Source organism: Oncorhynchus keta, unplaced genomic scaffold (genome assembly GCF_023373465.1).
Source record: "Oncorhynchus keta strain PuntledgeMale-10-30-2019 unplaced genomic scaffold, Oket_V2 Un_contig_3724_pilon_pilon, whole genome shotgun sequence".
Taxonomy (NCBI): Eukaryota; Metazoa; Chordata; class Actinopteri; order Salmoniformes; family Salmonidae; genus Oncorhynchus; species Oncorhynchus keta.
This window is the reverse complement of record NW_026287396.1, coordinates 40,225-62,500: the sequence shown is the minus strand read 5'-3', so window position 1 is coordinate 62,500 and position 22,276 is coordinate 40,225. Positions and strand designations below refer to the sequence as shown.

The 22,276-nt window shown below is 44.4% G+C and overlaps 2 protein-coding genes across 2 annotated transcripts in view; both read right to left on the bottom strand.

Moving 5' to 3' along the window:
* The window catches only part of LOC118383184 (hepatocyte growth factor-regulated tyrosine kinase substrate), a 62,419-nt gene extending 52,938 nt beyond the window's left edge, over positions 1 to 9,481 (bottom strand). Inside the window, exons 1-4 of the mRNA XM_052508586.1 lie at positions 9,301 to 9,481; positions 7,798 to 7,882; positions 7,485 to 7,560; positions 6,832 to 6,924 (exon numbers count right to left, since the gene is read on the bottom strand). Of these exons, the coding sequence (XP_052364546.1) occupies positions 6,832 to 6,924; positions 7,485 to 7,560; positions 7,798 to 7,882; positions 9,301 to 9,337 (291 nt within the window). The 5' untranslated portion in view covers positions 9,338 to 9,481. The remainder of the gene's footprint in view (positions 1 to 6,831; positions 6,925 to 7,484; positions 7,561 to 7,797; positions 7,883 to 9,300) is intronic.
* A 4,300-nt stretch (positions 9,482 to 13,781) lies between these two features.
* On the bottom strand, positions 13,782 to 20,590 carry cldnk (claudin k). The gene is made up of 2 exons (XM_052508581.1): positions 20,248 to 20,590; positions 13,782 to 15,029 (listed from the first exon to the last, which is right to left on the bottom strand). Exon 2 carries the CDS (start codon positions 14,734 to 14,736, stop codon positions 14,092 to 14,094), a length of 645 nt encoding a protein of 214 aa, XP_052364541.1. The 5' UTR covers positions 14,737 to 15,029; positions 20,248 to 20,590; the 3' UTR covers positions 13,782 to 14,091.
* Between the last annotated feature and the right edge of the window lie 1,686 nt (positions 20,591 to 22,276).

Below are 22,276 nucleotides of genomic sequence, written 5' to 3'. Positions count from 1 at the left end.
CATCACCACTCACTGAGTTACAGTCACAGATACACTGTAGTACATCACCACTCACTGAGTTACAGTCACAGATACACTGTAGTACATCACCACTCACTGAGTTACAGTCACAGATACACTGTAACACATCACCACTCACTGAGTTACAGTCACAGATACACTGTAGTACATCACCACTCACTGAGTTACAGTCACAGATACACTGTAGTACATCACCACTCACTGAGTTACAGTCACAGATACACTGTAGTACATCACCACTCACTGAGTTACAGTCACAGATACACTGTAACACATCACCACTCACTGAGTTACATCACCACTCACTGAGTTACAGATACACTGTAGTACATCACCACTCACTGAGTTACAGTCACAGATACACTGTAGTACATCACCACTCACTGAGTTACATCACCACTCACTGAGTTACAGTCACAGATACACTGTAGTACATCACCACTCACTGAGTTACAGTCACAGATACACTGTAGTACATCACCACTCACTGAGTTACAGTCACAGATACACTGTAGTACATCACCACTCACTGAGTTACAGTCACAGATACACTGTAGTACATCACCACTCACTGAGTTACAGTCACAGATACACTGTAGTACATCACCACTCACTGAGTTACAGTCACAGATACACTGTAGTACATCACCACTCACTGAGTTACAGTCACAGATACACTGTAGTACATCACCACTCACTGAGTTACAGTCACAGATACACTGTAGTACATCACCACTCACTGAGTTACAGTCACAGATACAGTCACAGATACACTGTAGTACATCACCACTCACTGAGTTACAGTCACAGATACACTGTAGTACATCACCACTCACTGAGTTACAGTCACAGATACACTGTAGTACATCACCACTCACTGAGTTACAGTCACAGATACACTGTAGTACATCACCACTCACTGAGTTACAGTCACAGATACACTGTAGTACATCACCACTCACTGAGTTACAGTCACAGATACACTGTAGTACATCACCACTCACTGAGTTATAGTCACAGATACACTGTAACACATCACCACTCACTGAGTTACAGTCACAGATACACTGTAGTACATCACTGTAGTACATCACCACTCACTGAGTTACAGTCCCAGATACACTGTGAGTGGTGATGTACAACTTCACAAGAACAACTTTTATAGACAGATAAACTGCATTTAAAAACACACACAAAACTGGGCAGCTCAGTCCCCTGACAAACACAACACTTACTTCTTCCAGAATAGAAGATAATACTAGGCTATACTATAATAATAATATTATGATATGAATACACCTAGACTGATAATACTAGGCTATACTATAATCATATGATATGAATACACCTAGACTGAAACAAGGTTCTAACCTAGACTGAAACAAGGTTCTAACCTAGACTGAAACAAGGTTCTAACCTAGACTGAAACAAGGTTCTAACCTAGACTGAAACAAGGTTCTAACCTAGACTGAAACAAGGTTCTACACCTAGACTGAAACAAGGTTCTAACCTAGACTGATAATACTAGGCTATACTATAATAATATGATATGAATACACCTAGACTGAGACAAGGTTCTACACCTAGACTGAAACAAGGTTCTAACCTAGACTGAAACAAGGTTCTAACCTAGACTGAGACAAGGTTCTACACCTAGACTGAAACAAGGTTCTAACCTAGACTGAAACAAGGTTCTACACCTAGACTGAAACAAGGTTCTACACCTAGACTGAAACAAGGTTCTACACCTAGACTGAAACAAGGTTCTACCTAGACTGAAACAAGGTTCTAACCTAGACTGAAACAAGGTTCTAACCTAGACTGAAACAAGGTTCTAACCTAGACTGAAACAAGGTTCTACACCTAGACTGAAACAAGGTTCTAACCTAGACTGATAATACTAGGCTATACTATAATAATATGATATGAATACACCTACACTGAGACAAGGTTCTACACCTAGACTGAGACAAGGTTCTACACCTAGACTGAAACAAGGTTCTACACCTAGACTGAAACAAGGTTCTAACCTAGACTGAAACAAGGTTCTAACCTAGACTGAAACAAGGTTCTAACCTAGACTGAAACAAGGTTCTAACCTAGACTGAAACAAGGTTCTAACCTAGACTGAAACAAGGTTCTAACCTAGACTGAAACAAGGTTCTAACCTAGACTGAAACAAGGTTCTAACCTAGACTGAAACAAGGTTCTAACCTAGACTGAGACAAGGTTCTAACCTAGACTGAGACAAGGTTCTACACCTAGACTGAAACAAGGTTCTAACCTAGACTGAAACAAGGTTCTAACCTAGACTGAAACAAGGTTCTACACCTAGACTGAAACAAGGTTCTAACCTAGATAGAGAGACTTGTTCTCCCAGACCAACAAGTCTCTAGAGAAATACTTAAAACTAAAAGGTTTCCTTCAGTCCTTTTCCCCACTAAATAATCCCATTCCAGACGTCACTTCAGAGACTACATGTTCAGAGTGTTGTCTCGCTGTGTTCTCTCACAGAGAGTAGAGACTTGTGCTGGGAAGTCCATCAGTCGATCGGACCTGAATCAGCGTGTGACCAAGCTATGACATCACCATCAGGAAGTCAACAGAAGGTCACCTGACAAGGGTGGGGAGCCAATCAAAAGACTGCAATGTCATGCTGTATAGTGTATCCAAATGAACTGTTCAAGAGGGTGGCACCCTTAACATACCATTCACAACCAGATAGATATGCGTTGTGTAGAACAGATATAATTGTCAGGTAGAATAGGGGCGGCAGCGTTGCCTAGTGGTTTGAGCGTTGGACTAGTAACTGAAAGGTTGTGAGTTCAAATCCCTGAGCTGACAAGGTACAAATCTGTCGTTCTGCCTCTAGGCCATCATTGAAAATAAGAATTTGTTCTTAACTGACTTGCCTCGTTAAATAAAGGTTCAAAATATATATCTAAAAATAGTTAAATTCATAAAATATCTGAAATCAGTCTGTCTTATTCTGAACATTGCAGATAGAAATGCATTGTGTAAAACATACAATTGACAGTCTTGTAAGGAATCGTGTCAACTCCACTCATTAGGCTACATTTCTATGTGGAAAACTGAAAGACCTCTGGCCAGCTCCCAGGTTGTCAGAACACAGGGTTCAAATACTATTTGAAAATCCTTTTAAAGACTAGATCAAGGCTTGATTTCGCTCACCTGGAGCAATGCAACCAATAGAATAGTCTGAAAACGGTAAACCCTGCAGATTCTGGCACTCCAGTCAGGTTTAAGCAAAACACCAGAAATGTTTGAAAGACTTCAAACCCTATTTGAACCCAGGTCTGCAGTTCACTACAGCACCCGTGGGTGATTATGAGGCTAAGACGCAGGGTGAAAAGGTCATAAGGATTGGAGTGTGCAGCACAAGGCTCAGCCATATCCCCAGACAGATTAGACTGTGTGTGTAAAAACTAGTACAAACTGTAGCTGGCCATGAAGCTGATTTCAGTAGTAGAGGGACCATGAATACGTCTGCTATCTAGACACGGTGGAGGGAGAGGTGTCTGCTGTGTTATTACAGCCGTTCTGGTGTGCTGTGATCGCCATGGTTACGTCCCAAACGACACACTATTCTATTCCCCCCATAGTGCACTACTTTATACCAGAGTCCTATGTGGGCCCTGGTCAAAAGTAGCACACTAGGGAACAGGGTGTAATTTGGGAAGCAAGCCCATGTCAGCTGACTGGGTCACAGCCTAGTCTTAGCTTCCCTCCTTTACCCAACTCAACCACAAGAGCTCCAGAGAAAGAGAGGGCATTCCTTCCACAAGGAGCACTCTGGGCTGAAGTTTCCTCTAGGTTCAGATCTAGGGTCAGCTTCCCCTCCCCCACTCTGAACCTTAACCATTAGTGGGGCGGCAGGGGGGCAAAACTGACCCAAGATCAGTGTCTAGGGAGAACTTCCCCCTCTCGTCCAGAAGAAACCCTCACGTGATTGGATTAGTACTTCAGTGCTCCAGCCTAACACTCCCAGTTTCTACACTGAGATCACAATAAGTTGCATCTTGTAAAACTGACAGTCGACATAAAAATCAAGATATTTATTTTCTGACCTAAATTGAAATGCTAACATGTTTTTATTATTCTAATGTGTAGTTTGATTCCTGTCCCTTCAATCTCTTGGCTCACCACAAACATAACTGTTCCTGTCCCTTCATCCTCTTGGCTCACCACAAACATTAATGTTCCTGTCCCTTCATCCTCTTGGCTCACCACAAACATTAATGTTCCTGTCCCTTCATCCTCTTGGCTCACCACAAACATAACTGTTCCTGTCCCTCCATCCTCTTGGCTCACCACAAACATTAATGTTCCTGTCCCTTCATCCTCTTGGCTCACCACAAACATTAATGTTCCTGTCCCTTCATCCTCTTGGCTCACCACAAACATAACTGTTCCTGTCCCTTCATCCTCTTGGCTCACCACAAACATTAATGTTCCTGTCCCTTCATCCTCTTGGCTCACCACAAACATTAATGTTCCTGTCCCTTCAATCTCTTGGCTCACCACAAACATTAATGTTCCTGTCCCTTCATTCTCTTGGCTCACCACAAACATTAATGTTCCTGTCCCTTCAATCTCTTGGCTCACCACAAACATTAATGTTCCTGTCCCTTCAATCTCTTGGCTCACCACAAACATTAATGTTCCTGTCCCTTCAATCTCTTGGCTCACCACAAACATTAATGTTCCTGTCCCTTCATTCTCTTGGCTCACCACAAACATAACTGTTCCGGTCCCTTCATCCTCTTGGCTCACCACAAACATAACTGTTCTGGTGGGATGTAGGCCTGTAGAAGACCACATCAGACTAGTCCACTCATCCTCTAGGGTAATGTTCCTGTCCTCCATCCTCTTGGCTACAACATAGGAGATTGATGTGATGTCATCCTGTAGAAGACACAGCAGACTTGTCCACTTCTAGATTAACACTCCTATACAACAAGGAGATTGATGTGATGTCCCTTCATCCTCTTGGCTCAAGACCACAGCAATGTTCCAGTCCACTTCATCCTCTTGGCTCACCACAAACACAAGTTGAACCCTTCTCTTGGCTCACTACAAACAACAAGGAGATTGATGGGATTCATGTGGGCACAGACATAACTGTTCTTGTCCCTTCATTCTCTTGGCTCACCACAAACATTAAGACTTGGCTCAGCACAGACACAGCAGTCCCTTCAGTTGGCTCTTAATGTAACCTTCAACCTCTATACAACAAACATTAAGATTGATGTCCCTGTCATCCTGTTGGACCACAGAACAGTTCCTGTCCCTTCATCCTCTTGGTAACATTAATGTTCCTGTCCCTTCATCCTCTTACAACAAGGAGATTGATGTTCTGTGTCCCTTCATTCTCTTGGCTCAGACCACAGCAGACCAGTCCACTCTGAGAGCTAACACTCCTATACAACAAGGAGATTGATGTGATGTAGGCCTGTAGAAGACCACAGCAGACCAGTCCACTCTAGAGTAACACTCCTATACAACAAGGAGATTGATGTGATGTAGGCCTGTAGAAGACCACAGCAGACCAGTCCACTCTAGAGTAACACTCCTATACAACAAGGAGATTGATGTGATGTAGGCCTGTAGAAGACCACAGCAGACCAGTCCACTCTAGAGTAACACTCCTATACAACAAGGAGATTGATGTGATGTAGGCCTGTAGAAGACCACAGCAGACTAGTCCACTCTAGAGTAACACTCCTATACAACAATGAGTGGAGGTAAGGGTTAGGACGTGACACCATTAGGTCTGACTCCATCACTTGTTTTAAGGAATGACCCATCAGAACGGGGTCATCCAGGTCTCAATGGAGCTTCCCTGGAGTGGAACTGAGCAAGTGGAGAGAGAGAATCATCTGAGTAACCTGCTTAAAATGATTTGGCTTCAGTTGGTTTCAATTGAAACTTTTGGTTTAAGAGGCTCTTGATGTTGACCTGTGAGCCTTTGTGCCCCACATGGAAAATAAACAAAGTGAAAGACTGCTATCGTCAAATCAAATCTATTTATAAAGCCCTTCGTACATCAGCTGATATCTCAAAGTGCTGTACAGAAACCCAGCCTAAAACCCCAAGCAGCAAGCAATGCAGGTGTAGAAGCACAGTGGCTAGGAAAAACTCCCTAGAAAGGCCAAAACCTAGAGAAGAACCAGGCTATGAGGGGTGGCCAGTCCTCTTCTGGCTGTGCCGGGTGGAGATTATAACAGAACATGGCCAAGATGTTCAAATGTTCATAAATGACCAGCATGGTCAAATAATAATAATCACAGTAGTTGTAGAGGGTGCAGCAAGTCAGCACCTCAGGAGTAAATGTCAGTTGGCTTTTCATAGCCGATCATTAAGAGTATCTCTCTGCTATGATGCTAAGAAAGATGGCGCATGACAGGGGTGAATGGAAGGTGTAGAGGGGCTGAAGGAGAGGTAGAGGGGTTGAAGGAGGTGTAGAGGGGCTGAAGGAGAGGTAGAGGGGCTGAAGGAGAGGTAGAGGGGCTGAAGGAGAGGTAGAGGGGCTGAAGGAGAGGTAGAGGGGCTGAAGGAGAGGTAGAGGGGCTGAAGGAGGGGTAGAGGGGCTGAAGGAGGTGTAGAGGGTTGAAGGAGGTGTAGAGGGGCTGAAGGAGGGGTAGAGGGGCTGAAGGAGGTGTAGAGGGGCTGAAGGAGGTGTAGAGGGGCTGAAGGAGGTGTAGAGGGGCTGAAGGAGGTGTAGAGGGGCTGAAGGAGGTGTAGAGGGGTTGAAGGAGGTGTAGAGGTGGTGAATCAAGACAGGGTCACCTTCAGTAGATCCTTCAGCTCCTCCATGGTAGTTTTACAGGCCACCTCATCATGGACCGTCTGACCACAGTTCTTCACTACTGACTCCAACACCTGACAGGGGGAAGAAACACTCAATCACACTTCACAACACAGAGGCCTAATTCTTCTGATTTACGCCTCACGTCAGACCTTTCACTATGGAACTAGCCTGTCACCGTGGTTACACCGACAGCGTCATTACGCAAAACGTTACGCAGCATCATCTGGATATGTGGGCAACAAAAGTTCAACATTCACCTTTCCGCTACCATTTCTGTCGAGCCTGTCGACACATACAGTTTGATGCTTACGTTCCATAAATCCAACCTATAGACACAGAACGCTCTGCCTCTGCCTCTGCAATGCTGCAAGGCCAACGCAGCGTTCCACTGGAAACTAACGTACCTCCGGTGTATCCAAACGGAATGACGCTGTCGGTGTGATGGAGGCGTATAAACATCTGGATATCATTTCCTTAACGCATTTATTATTCAAAACATCTGAATATGGCCCAATGTGAATAATTGATCAGCCATCCTGTAAAGCAGCACTAGAAGGTTATGATTGTGTCATTACAAGTGGAGGGTGGTTCAGCGTAGATCCACGCAGCATTGGTCAGTCTCGTAACCCACCTCAAGACCATAAAGAGCCACATGCGGGTTCTTATCCATCAGCTTCTTCTTAATGGCTCCGATGGCATACTTCGCCCTGCAGGAAGAGAAAGACTGATCAGACCAGACACACTTCTATCGTGTGGAGAAACATGGGGCTCGTTCCAATTAGTTTCAAATGGTTCCTTCCTTCCTTCCTAGGCCTCGTCACAGAAACACTTAAGGACCTCTCCACTGCAATTATCCAACCACAGAGATTAGGCTAGTGATTACCAGAAGGAAGGAAGGATTCTAAGTATTTGATCAGGGCCGTGGTCGGCACTCTACTACTCACTGTGTGTCTCCTTGACGAATGAGATCACAGATCTGCAGGATGGACTCCCAGTCTGTCTCCAGCAGCAGCTGACTGGTTGCTTTATCTGCAGACAGAGAGGAGAAGATTCAGTGTCTCACATGTATTTCATTCAAGATCATCATAAACATTTACATCATTCAGCGGACAACGGTTATCCAGAGCGACTTACAGTCAGTGCATTCATCTTAAAATAGCTTGGTGAGACAACCACATATCACAGTCATAGCAAGTACACTTTTCCTCAATAAAGTAGCTATCAGCTAAGTCAGTGTTAGTAAGAAAAGAGAAGTGTGAGGGTCTTTTAACCAGGGTGGATAAGACAAAACCTTACACCTGAAAGCATAGGCTATTTCTCTAAACAGTGGAGTTGTGTGTTTGCTTGTGAGCAGGTGATATTGATTGCGACTAGCGCCTATTCAAAACCATTAAAGACTCAGAAAGCAGCCTTTCCCACATCACAATAAAACATGAACATGTCCAGGCATGACGTGTGGGCCTATACAAATGTAACTGATCATATTATATGATCACTGTAGGTATGAAACAGAAGATTTCTCCATTCAGTAAATGATGGGGGTGGGGTAGGCCTAGTTAGTGATTAATAGTGAGTGGGTCAAGGTATGTTGTTATGGAATGCATTTCTACACAGTAACTAACAAGCTTGCGGCTGTTGCAAAACTAAGAGGAAACGTCGGTAACCGGGAATGAGCCTGTATATTATTATGATTGACACAAACCTTCGGCCTTTTCTGTGGGCCAGTTTATGATGTGTTGGCCTTAAATTATTATGCCAACACAGGGCTCAACAATAGGCACTGGCACCCTCAATAACATCAGAGCACTTGAAGCAATCTACTGATGATTACAGTTGTCAGCGAGTTGTCTCAACTGTTTAGGGGTTGAAGTTAGTCTCCGATGAGACTGATAAGAACATATGTCTGGGGACGTTGTCTGGCGCAGTGGGGTGAGCTGGATAGATAGCCAACTAAGCTACTACTAGCAAACGAGCTAATATATCTAAAACAACTAGCTAGCTGGATGGCAAATAATGAAAGTTATGCAAATTATAAAAACAATTATTTATGTCTGACGATTAGGGGGATATCCAACTAAACAAATGTTTTTATTTTTTATTTTATGTCGGGAAAATCGGGGCGCAGCGCCCCCACACAACGTCCTCTGATTGCGTTGCTAGCATGTTAGCTAGCCAAGCTAACCTAGGCTAGACAAAATGCCTGGCATGTAAACATCGTTTTTGGTAGATTAAATGACATGTTATCGATAGGCAGTTACACTGCAATACTCGATAGAAAAGACGATACTCGATTAGAGGCCTCGGCCTATCGTCGGACTAAACACAGACAATGCCAAGTTTAGCTAGCTAATGTTAGCTTGTTAGCAGGTCACAGCCCCAGACGACTATCAAAACAATACGCAAAAAAACAATCACCGGTGTAAAATGTTTAGATACTCATATCTTACCAAGAAGCCTCTCAAATGTACCACCACCCTTTCCCATGGCTGATCCAATGACGCAGGCTAGCTAACGATTACGTTATTTTTTTGGGGGGTCAATCCAAAAATTATTTTAACACATCCACTTGTATAGATCGCTAGCCAGCTGTAAAGTTATTTGCTACTTCCTACTTCCTGTTTCGGGTTTAGAAACTCTGTGGTTCGGTGGTGAAGTCCGTCTATTCCAAAAGGTATTGTGACGTTGCCCCCTAGCGTCTGAAGAGGGGATTGTACAGGGGGACTTGGTTGTGTACAGTTCATTCAAGTGGACATGGGTTCCACAACATTACGTTTGACAGAGGAATATTTTTTATGACGGTGCAACAAGCTAGCCTTACTGGGTCCTCAATAAATCCTCACCAATGGCGGTTTTCTGATCAGTTGGTTCGCCTAAATTCTACTCAGTTTGATACAGTGAAATACAGGGAGACATTTAAATTAGAGAACAAATCGGAGACCCATTCACAGTCTACCTGTGTGAGCCAATTTAATCGACATGAAATTGTTCAAGAGAAGAGAGGGATCGTTAAGTGTTGGTGGGTGGTGGAGCTGCAACCTTCTATGTGTCTAGGCCACAGGACGTTGGTGGCACTTTAGTTGGGGTGGACGGGTAGCACAGACATAAAACACATGGTTTCCATGTGGTCAATCACGGCCATTATTATGAGCCATCCTTCCGTCAACAGCCTCCTGTGGTATTGGCCTACGTCATCAAGTGTTGATCAGGCCCTATCCAGCCATCTATCCATTCCATCACATTGTTATGAGGAATAAGAGGAACTGCCTTGCTGTATTTCATCACACTCTCCTCCTCCCTACACTGGTATACATAGGTCATAGATGAGTACATAGAAGCAGAATGCATAGAACGACCCACCCCATTCAAGTCAATGATGGCATTATGGGTGGACTGACAGCCAATGTGAGTGTACCCATCCATATACCAGTCAAATGTCCAGGGTTAGAGGTTCCAAGCCCTTTTCTGTGGATTATATTTCTATGTATGAGTCACTACCTGGCACTCACAACACTGGAGGCCATTGTTGTGGCTGTGCTGCTGATGCTCCATACAGTGACATTGTGTCTCTGTCTCTACTAGTCTCTACTGTTAGCTGGTAGGGCTGGACACAGAGAGAGAGGAAGACTGTCTACTAGTCTCTACTGTTAGCTGGTAGGGCTGGACACAGAGAGAGATGAAGACTGTCTACTAGTCTCTACTGTTAGCTGGTAGGGCTGGACACAGAGAGAGAGAAGACTGTCTACTAGTCTCTACTGTTAGCTGGTAGGGCTGGACACAGAGAGAGATGAAGACTGTCTACTAGTCTCTACTGTTAGCTGGTAGGGCTGGACACAGAGAGAGATGAAGACTGTCTACTAGTCTCTACTGTTAGCTGGTAGGGCTGGACACAGAGAGAGAGGAAGACTGTCTACTAGTCTCTACTGTTAGCTGGTAGGGCTGGACACAGAGAGAGATGAAGACTGTCTACTAGTCTCTACTGTTAGCTGGTAGGGCTGGACACAGAGAGAGAGGAAGACTGTCTACTAGTCTCTACTGTTAGCTGGTAGGGCTGGACACAGAGAGAGATGAAGACTGTCTACTAGTCTCTACTGTTAGCTGGTAGGGCTGGACACAGAGAGAGAGGAAGACTGTCTACTAGTCTCTACTGTTAGCTGGTAGGGCTGGACACAGAGAGAGAGGAAGACTGTCTACTAGTCTCTACTGTTAGCTGGTAGGGCTGGACACAGAGAGAGATGAAGACTGTCTACTAGTCTCTACTGTTAGCTGGTAGGGCTGGACACAGAGAGAGATGAAGACTGTCTACTAGTCTCTACTGTTAGCTGGTAGGGCTGGACACAGAGAGAGAGGAAGACTGTCTACTAGTCTCTACTGTTAGCTGGTAGGGCTGGACACAGAGAGAGAGGAAGACTGTCTACTAGTCTCTACTGTTAGCTGGTAGGGCTGGACACAGAGAGAGAGGAAGACTGTCTACTAGTCTCTACTGTTAGCTGGTAGGGCTGGACACAGAGAGAGAAGACTGTCTACTAGTCTCTACTGTTAGAAGACTGTCTACTAGTCTCTACTGTTAGCTGGTAGGGCTGGACACAGAGAGAGATGAAGACTGTCTACTAGTCTCTACTGTTAGCTGGTAGGGCTGGACACAGAGTTAGGGCTGGTAGGGCTGGAGATGAAGACTGTCTACTAGTCTCTACTGTTAGCTGGTAGGGCTGGACACAGAGAGAGATGAAGACTGAAGACTGTCTACTAGTCTCTACTGTTAGCTGGTAGGGCTGGACACAGAGAGAGAGGAAGACTGTCTACTAGTCTCTACTGTTAGCTGGTAGGGCTGGACACAGAGAGAGATGAAGACTGTCTACTAGTCTCTACTGTTAGCTGGTAGGGCTGGACACAGAGAGAGAGAAGACTGTCTACTAGTCTCTACTGTTAGCTGGTAGGGCTGGACACAGAGAGAGATGAAGACTGTCTACTAGTCTCTACTGTTAGCTGGTATGGCTGGACACAGAGCGAGACGAGCTGCCAGGAGCTTCCTCACCACCCACCAGTCAAAGAAACAAGACGATGTATAAACAACTGCTTCTAGCAGATGACAACGTGTTTAATTTAATGAGATGGACACCATTTTGTGTGCAGAAAATGTACTTGAATTAAAAGTAGAATGTGTGTGTATAAAATATGTGACTTGATTTATTTATATACCTCACTAAGAGGCTACATGCACTGTGTTCCGTATCTACTGCTGTACAGTTCATGAAATCTGCATTTATATATGATACATTGGTAGTCATTATTAGTGATGTGGGTTGTCATATTTATAAGATGGATGGATCTTATGAAATGGCTTATCAAATTAAAGTAGCTATAAACAGCGCTGCAACTGTAGAATCTGAAGGATGTCAACTATGTCTCATGAATACAATAGTTATTACTGGCGCTCAACACATCCCACATCACATGCTTTGACAAAACACACACACACACTTACCGTTTGAATGGAGAGATGTGTGTCATTTCTTCTAATGTAGTCAATCAACAGTTTGGAGATTTGACATCAGATCTTCCAGTATATGGGAAGGTAATTGTTCTGAAGGAATGTTGATGTAAATAAAACTAGCGTAGCCTCCAGTAGACTATTCTAGAGCTGTTTTCCCCCCTGCTAATCAACACACAGAGACATACACAACAATAATAACTGAATAAAGAAGACATTGGCGATTTTATGAGTTTTAATCAATTCAAAAATGATTATGTTATTTTTATTAAATGTATTACGTATGAATCATGTGTTTAAAAACAATGTTGTTCCATTTGTACTGTAGGTGTAACGGATGTGAAACGGCTAGCTCAGTTAGCGGTGTTCGCGCTAAATAGCGTTTCAATCGGTGACATCACTTGCTCTGAGACCTTGAAGTAGTAGTTCCCCTTGCTTTGCAAGGGCCGTGGCTTTTGTGGAGTGATGGGTAACGATGCTTCGTGGGTGACTGTTGTTGATGTGTGCAGAGGGTCCCTGGTTCGCGCCTGGGTATGGGCGAGGGGACGGTCTAAAGTTATACTTGTTACATATGCCTCTATTAACTTTGCTCGTATTATATGCTAATTGTGTTCCGGCCCGCCAACTATTAGCTCTGAAAACCTTTTGGGCCCCAAGGCAAAAACCTAGCTGACGAACCCTGTCTTACGGTGTATGGGAACGATGCAATGACATCATCACCTGATGATGTCATTGTCAGCCAATCATTTGTGAGGAGCCTGGTTCTGCTGGACTGGACTGGACTGGAGTCTGAGTCTTAAATTAAATTGAACCCTATTCCCTATATAGTGCACTTTGTTTGATCAGAGCTCATTGTAGTGCACTAGTTTTAAACCAGAGCTCTATGCTTCCATCAAAAGTATGGAACTGTATAGGGAATAGTTTGTTTGATCAGAGCTCATTGTAGTGCACTAGTTTTAAACCAGAACTCTATGCTTCCATCAAAAGCATGGAACTGTATAGGGAATAGGGTGGTATTTGTGACGCGGGCAGTGTCCTCTAAGAACTGAGGACAGGAGCCCGGTTTTGATATCTAGACTGGACTGGAGACATTGAAACATGGAGATAACTGTACAGTCTGTAGTGATGACCTGATGGGAGATGGAGGATGAGTGGTAGCTGGTTGGGGAAAAGGCCCTTGGCTGGTGCTCTCTCCATCAGCGCTACACCACACACTCACAGACCTACACACACACACAGTTCCCCATTGTTCCATTGTTCCGTTCCAATCTGCACCACCACTCACAGTGCACAATGGTGACGACATGACAACATGTTCTGTTGGCCCACTACAATGCCAAGACATTTACTCTTGGTGACCATCCTAATCCTCTGGTTTGAGGCGAATATAGGCTACTGTATCCTAGAATAGATGAATTCACACAGAGGAGTTTCCCAGAGAGGAATTGAAAGACTGGTGATTTTATTGGGTTTTACACTGACAGACAGACAGACTGACAGACAGTAGGGTTATCGGAGGACAACAGGGACACATGAAATAGCAAAATGATTTCACAATTCCCTTCATAACCTCCTAGTGCATCTTTTGAAAGAATGACAAAAAGCACCACCGAATAATAATAACATTAACATTCCAAAGTATTAAAAAGTATAAATACTAAGAGAGGAGGGTTTTTCATGTTGTCAGGGCGGAATCATGGAATCATAGAATCTCGGAATCATAGAATCATGGGGTTTTGTGGCATTCCGATCAGACGTAACCTTTGACCTGAGCAGCAGGTCCTCTACGGGGGCTGCTGTCGCTGCTGAAGGTCGGAGACCCGGGGATGCCGGGAGGACTCGACCCCGCATACAGCAGCGACCCACCAATCAGGAGCAAGGCCGACGCCCCCCAGCCCAGGTATAGGGCGGGGCCTAGCTCTCTCTTGTGCGGTGCGGCCACGTGGGGATCATAGAAGTCCCTGATAATGGAGTGGGCCGTCCAGCAGATAGGAACCAGGTAGAGAAACCCAGCGATGCCGAACAGAAAGCCGGAGATCCTTGCAATACGAGCCTTCAGACTATTCTGACCAATACACTTGGTGCACTTTACCCCCACCACACCTAGAGCCAGGGCCAGGCCACAGAGGAGGACGGAGAGCACGGTGAGGCCCCGGGCCGCCTGCATGTCGCTGGGCAGGGCCAAGAGACTGTCGTACACCTTGCACTGGATCTGGCCCGTTGATTGGACGATGCAGGTCATCCACAGCCCCTCCCAGATGATCTGAGCCGTCACGATGTTGTTGCCGATGAAGGCGGTGACGCGCCACAGCGGAACAGAGCATACCAGGAAGCCGCCCACCCAGCCAACCAGAGACAAGATCAGGCCCAGGAGCTGCATGCCGGTGGTCGCCATGGTTAAGGTGTCAGGCTGTTGTTGTTGTTGTGGCAGTAGTAACGGTTGTGGTGACAGTTGACGATGTCTACCGGTATTTGGCTGGATTTTCGTAAGTATTTGTACCACGTTGGTTGTAACTGGGATGTTAAAGTCCTTTCTCTTTGTCTCACTAAAATAGTCCCAAGCTGTGGAAAGTCTATGCACCCCCGAAATCTTGAAAAACAGATGTCCTCCTCCTCTTCTTCTTCTTGCCCCTCTCCTTCTCTCTGGTTGATGTGGAGGCCAACTGGGGACAGACGAGGCCAAACGTCCTAACAACCAGATGAAATAAAAGCAGTGGTTAGTATAATGATCCAGTTGAGGACATTTCTGAACTGCACTTATGCAAATGAACTTCGAAACCACCAGAATAATAGCAAATCATATCATGAATCATTGTGTTTACTTGATAGCTACCTACACAAATAGCTAGCTAGAACAAAGTGTTAATAAGATCAATTCCTTAAAAAGATTTAAAAGCAATACAAATCAAAGTTCTCCAGTAGGCATCTACTGAGGGAGCTAAGAGCTGTGTTGTCAGTCATAAGTACCATTCACCCAGTCTATTGAATCCTACACAGATTAGCATAGCATTCATAAACATTTAAAAGTCCAAATAATCCCAGTGTTTAGCTACTGTAACTGTTTATCATAACTATTTGTAAACAGGCAGGGGGGAGGGCCTGAGAGTGACTGGATTCCAGTGTGGACCCGAAGGAGCAGAGAGAGAACGGTTTCCATTGACTGTGCTGCTGTGGGTGTTGGAGCTACGAGCTGCTACGCCTGCCTGGCCGGAACACTGGGTTATCTCAGGAAAACATGAGGAGGATCGGAAACACAGCAGGGCTTTCATACAGGACTGGTACAGTGGGCCCAGGCTCTGTTGACTGAGGACCCAGCTCGGTTTAACTCTGTTCTGGACTGTCTTAATGACACTGGGAGATATAACAGCAGGACTGGTACAGTGGGCCCAGGCTCTGTTGACTGACCCCCCAGCTCGGTTTAACTCTGTTCTGGACTGTCTTAATTACACTGGGAGATATAACAGCAGGACTGGTACAGTGGGCCCAGGCTCTGTTGACTGACCCCCAGCTCGGTTTAACTCTGTTCTGGACTGTCTTAATGACACTGGGAGATATAACAGCAGGACTGGTACAGTGGGCCCAGGCTCTGTTGACTGACCCCCCAGCTCGGTTTAACTCTGTTCTGGACTGTCTTAATTACACTGGGAGATATAACAGCAGGACTGGTACAGTGGGCCCAGGCTCTGTTGACTGACCCCCCAGCTCGGTTTAACTCTGTTCTGGACTGTCTTAATGACACTGGGAGATATAACAGCAGGACTGGTACAGTGGGCCCAGGCTCTGTTGACTGAGGACCCAGCTCGGTTTAACTCTGTTCTGGACTGTCTTAATTACACTGGGAGATATAACAGCTGGACTGGTACAGTGGGCCCAGGCTCTGTTGACTGAGAACCCAGCTCGGTTTAACTCTGTTCTGGACTGTCTTAATTACACTGGGAGATATAACAGCTGGACTGGTACAGTGGGCCCAGGCTCTGTTGACTGAGAACCCAGCTCGGTTTAACTCTGTTCTGGACTGTCTTAATTACACTGGGAGATATAACAGCAGGACTGGTACAGTGGGCCCAGGCTCTGTTGAGCTGGTTAACCCCAATTTGCTGGGAGGTTTAACTCTTATCAATTTGTTGCTGCAGGTTAACCTCTTATGGTCAATTTGTTGCCCAGCAGGTTAACTCTTATCAATTTGTTGGCCCAGGCTCTTATCAATTTGTTGCCCAGCTGGTTAACCTCTTATCAATTTGCCCAGCAGGTTAACTCTGTTCAATTTGGCCCAGCTGTTAACTCTTATCAATTTGTTGCTGGGAGAACCTCTTATAATTTGTTGCAGCAGGTTAACCTCTTATCAATTTGTTGCCCAGCAGGTTAACCTCTTATCAATTTGTTGCCCAGCAGGGTTAACCTCTTACCAATTTGTTGCCCAGCAGGTTAACCTCTTATCAATTTGTTGCCCAGCGGGTTAACCTCTTATCAATTTGTTGCCCAGCGGGTTAACCTCTTATCAATTTGTTGCCCAGCAGGTTAACCTCTTATCAATTTGTTGCCCAGCGGGTTAACCTCTTATCAATTTGTTGCCCAGCGGGTTAACCTCTTATCAATTTGTTGCCCAGCTCGGTTAACCTCTTATCAATTTGTTGCCCAGCGGGTTAACCTCTATCAATTTGTTGCCCAGCGGGTTAACCTCTTATCAATTTGTTGCCCAGCGGGTTAACCTCTTATCAATTTGTTGCCCAGCGGGTTAACCTCTTATCAATTTGTTGCCCAGCTCGGTTAACCTCTTATCAATTTGTTGCCCAGCGGGTTAACCTCTTATCAATTTGTTGCCCAGCGGGTTAACCTCTTATCAATTTGTTGCCCAGCAGGTTAACCTCTTATCAATTTGTTGCCCAGCGGGTTAACCTCTTATCAATTTGTTGCCCAGCGGGTTAACCTCTTATCAATTTGTTGCCCAGCGGGTTAACCTCTTATCAATTTGTTGCCCAGCGGGTTAACCTCTTATCAATTTGTTGCCCAGCGGGTTAACCTCTTATCAATTTGTTGCCCAGCAGGTTAACCTCTTATCAATTTGTTGCCCAGCAGGTTAACCTCTTATCAATTTGTTGCCCAGCAGGTTAACCTCTTATCAATTTGTTGCCCAGCAGGTTAACCTCTTATCAATTTGTTGCCCAGCGGGTTAACCTCTTATCAATTTGTTGCCCAGCGGGTTAACCTCTTATCAATTTGTTGCCCAGCAGGTTAACCTCTTATCAATTTGTTGCCCAGCAGGTTAACCTCTTATCAATTTGTTGCCCAGCGGGTTAACCTCTTATCAATTTGTTGCCCAGCGGGTTAACCTCTATCAATTTGTTGCCCAGCGGGTTAACCTCTTATCAATTTGTTGCCCAGCAGGTTAACCTCTTATCAATTTGTTGCCCAGCAGGTTAACCTCTTATCAATTTGTTGCCCAGCAGGTTAACCTCTTATCAATTTGTTGCCCAGCAGGTTAACCTCTTATCAATTTGTTGCCCAGCAGGTTAACCTCTTATCAATTTGTTGCCCAGCAGGTTAACCTCTTATCAATTTGTTGCCCAGCGGGTTAACCTCTTATCAATTTGTTGCCCAGCGGGTTAACCTCTTATCAATTTGTTGCCCAGCGGGTTAACCTCTTATCAATTTGTTGCCCAGCGGGTTAACCTCTTATCAATTTGTTGCCCAGCAGGTTAACCTCTTATCAATTTGTTGCCCAGCAGGTTAACCTCTTATCAATTTGTTGCCCAGCAGGTTAACCTCTTATCAATTTGTTGCCCAGCAGGTTAACCTCTTATCAATTTGTTGCCCAGCAGGTTAACCTCTTATCAATTTGTTGCCCAGCAGGTTAACCTCTTATCAATTTGTTGCCCAGCAGGTTAACCTCTTATCAATTTGTTGCCCAGCAGGTTAACCTCTTACAATTTGTTGCCCAGCAGGTTAACCTCTTATCAATTTGTTGCCCAGCAGGTTAACCTCTTATCAATTTGTTGCCCAGCGGGTTAACCTCTACCAATTTGTTGCCCAGCAGGTTAACCTCTTATCAATTTGTTGCCCAGCGGGTTAACCTCTATCAATTTGTTGCCCAGCGGGTTAACCCGCTGGGCAACAAATTAGTTGAATCATCGTTGTTTCCACGTCATCTCAACAACAACAAATCTACGATGACGTTGAATCAACGTGGAAAACTGATCGGATCAAAAAGTCATGAACGTAAAGGACAGTTTGTCTTTTTTTTCACCTAACTTTGAACCTGAATCCAATGACATGGTGACATTTATTGTTCATTTCAAGTTGAATTCACGGTTAGTTGACAACTCAACCAAATGTAAATCCAAACTTGACATTGAACTGAAATAAGACTATGATTAAAATATTGTCTAACAGGGGACCTTTATCTTTAGTCTCCCCTCTCTAGTTTCATGCCACATTGAACTGACGTCTGTGCCCAGTGGGGTGATGAAATAAGACTATGATTAAAATATTGTCTAACAGGGGACCTTTATCTTTAGTCTCCCCTCTCTAGTTTCATGCCCCATTGAACTGACGTCTGTGCCCAGTGGGGTGATGAAATAAGACTATGATTAAAATATTGTCTAACAGGGGACCTTTATCTTTAGTTTTCCCTCTCTAGTTTCATGCCCCATTGAACTGACGTCTGTGCCCAGTGGGGTGATGAAATAAGACTATGATTAAAATATTGTCTAACAGGGGACCTTTATCTTTAGTCTCCCCTCTCTAGTTTCATGCCCCATTGAACTGACGTCTGTGCCCAGTGGGGTGATGAAATAAGACTATGATTAAAATATTGTCTAACAGGGGACCTTTATCTTTAGTCTCCCCTCTCTAGTTTCATGCCCCATTGAACTGACGTCTGTGCCCAGTGGGGTGATGAAATAAGACTATGATTAAAATATTGTCTAACAGGGGGGACCTTTATCTTTAGTCTCCCCTCTCTAGTTTCATGCCACATTGTTTAAAAAAGGAATAGGCATCAGATACTTAAGCAATAAGGCCTGGGGGGGTGTGGTATACGGCCAATATACCACAGCTAAGGGCTGTTCTTAAGCACGACGCAACGCAGAGTGCCTGGATACAGCCCTTAGTCATGGTATATTGACCATATGCCACACACCCCCGAGGTGCCTTATTGCTATTATAAACTGGTTACCAACGTAAATAGAGCAGTAAAAATAAATGATTTGTCGTACCCGTGGTGTACGGTATACCACGGCTCTCAGCCAATCAGCATTCAGGGCTTGAACCACCCAGTTTATAAATTACAGTATCATACTAATGATAAAAGAGACACATTAGTATAATAGACAGTGAGATCCTAAAAGAGAAATAACACATTAGTATAATAGACAGTGAGATCCTAAAAGAGAAATAACACATTAGTATAATAGACAGTGAGATCCTAAAAGAGAAATAACACATTAGTATAATAGACAGTGAGATCCTAAAAGAGAAATAACACATTAGTATAATAGACAGTGAGATCCTAAAAGAGAATAAACACATTAGTATAATAGACAGTGAGATCCTAAAAGAGAAATAAACACATTAGTATAATAGACAGTGAGATCCTAAAAGAGAATAAACACATTAGTATAATAGACAGTGAGATCCTAAAAGAGAAATAACACATTAGTATAATAGACAGTGAGATCCTAAAAGAGAAATAACACATTAGTATAATAGACAGTGAGATCCTAAAAGAGAATAAACACATTAGTATAATAGACAGTGAGATCCTGACACAGACAGGTACAACAAGCTACGGAACACCTTCTTAACCTTGAGGTGGAAGGTTTCTATACCACAATGTTTTTGTTGACTCTACTATCGCCGTAGTATTTTCAATACACACATCAACAATACATTAGAGTACATTAGTCACCTCAGATGGAGTGTGATGGATCTCCTCTCCTCTTCCAAGCAGCGTGTTCTTCAGCAGTCCCGTGGAGCTGTGGTTGTATAGGTCAGAGGTGGATGTAGGTAACCGGTTGGCTGGTTCAGGGGGAGGCAGAGACAGAGGCCTTGGAAGGTTCAGCTCAGTCCACAGGTACGAACGAGGACCTGAGAGGTCAGGCTGGCTTCTGCAGAGGGGGCGAAGAGCTTCAACATCCAGCTAGCTTCAACACCCAGGACAGGACAGGACTGGAGAGAGGGCTGCCCTCTGAGATGCCAGCTAGCGCAAGTCTGTGTGGCAGTGGGTAGAAGCATACGCTTGTGTGTCTGTCAGTGTGTCTGTGTAAGCGTGTGTGACAGTGTGTGTAGCCGTGTTTGTGTGTGTGTGTGTGTCTCCCAGTGCCTGGTGTTCAAGTACAATGACACTCTGTTCTCCACTGCTGTTCTCTCTCTCCGACACCCCCACACCATCATCCATTCATTCCTCCATCCATCCAGGCCAACAACCCATTCTGTCTTCTTTTTCATCTTTTCGCCTCTCTTGTTCTTTGATGTGCTCCATTCTTTTCATCTCCCTGTTTCTAATGTTTTATGTGTTCAACTGAAGTTGGTGACTGAGGCGGGTCACAGAGGGCTCTAGTTCAGTTCTCTCCCTTTATTCTACCTCCTGTTCACATGTCTCCTGTCTCCTAAAGACTCGCCTTTAACTTGAACTTTGGGAGCTACGAAAGAACCGTTGTAGCTGTGGTAACCAACCATCAACCCGTTAAACATGCTGATCAACGACGAGAATTCAACTAACCAATGAAAGAAACAGGAAGTACTGGGAGAACAGACAGGGATCGAAATAAAACTTTTTTTTACGATTTACATTTAGGTAATTTACCAGACGCTCTTATCCAGAGTGACTTACAGTCAGTGCATTCATCTTAAAATAGCAAGGTGGGACAACCACATTTAACAGTAAGTCCCTTTTTAACTCAATGAAGTAGTTATCAGCAAGGTCAGTGCTTGTGGAAAGGGTCATTGAGCCTTATTTAAGATACTCTTTGAAGAGGTACTTGTTTTCAGAAGATGGACAGGGACTTGCTGTCCGTAGGTAAACACCATGGTCTTGTAGTGGATAGATGGTCTTGTAGTGGATAGATGGTCTTGTAGTGGATAGATGGTCTTGTAGTGGATAGATGGTCTTGTAGTGGATAGATGGTTTGTAGTGGATAGATGGTCTTGTAGTGGATGGTTGGTCTTGTAGTGGATAGTTGGTCTTGTAGTGGATACATGGTCTTGTAGTGGATAGTTGGTCTTGTAGTGGATAGATGGTCTTGTAGTGGATAGATGGTCTTGTAGTGGATAGATGGTCTTGTAGTGGATAGATGGTCTTGTAGTGGATAGTCTTGTAGTGGATAGATGGTCTTGTAGTGGATAGTTGGTCTTGTAGTGGATAGATGGTCTTGTAGTGGATAGTTGGTCTTGTAGTGGATAGATGGTCTTGTAGTGGATAGTTGGTCTTGTAGTGGATAGATGGTCTTGTAGTGGATAGTCTTGTAGTGGATAGTCTTGTAGTGGTGGATAGTGAGTGGATAGTCTTGTAGTGGGTGGTCTTGTAGTGGATAGTCTTGTAGTGGGTGGATAGTGAGTGGATAGTCTTGTAGTGAGTGGATAGTCTTGTAGTGGATAGATGGTCTTGTAGTGGGTGGATAGTGAGTGGATAGTCTTGTAGTGGGTGGATAGTGAGTGGATAGTCTTGTAGTGGGTGGATAGTGAGTGGATAGTCTTGTAGTGGGTGGATAGTCTTGTAGTGGGTGGATAGTGGATAGTCTTGTAGTGGGTGGATAGTCTTGTAGTGGATAGTCTTGTAGTGGGTGGATAGTGGGTGGATAGTCTTGTAGTGGGTGGGAGCACGTGTGGTGCTGACAACTTTAAAGGCCCAGTTCAATCAAAAACTAGACCTTTCTGTGTTTATATATATTTTATATGAGATTGGAATAAATCTGTGCAATTTGTGGAATTTATGATAA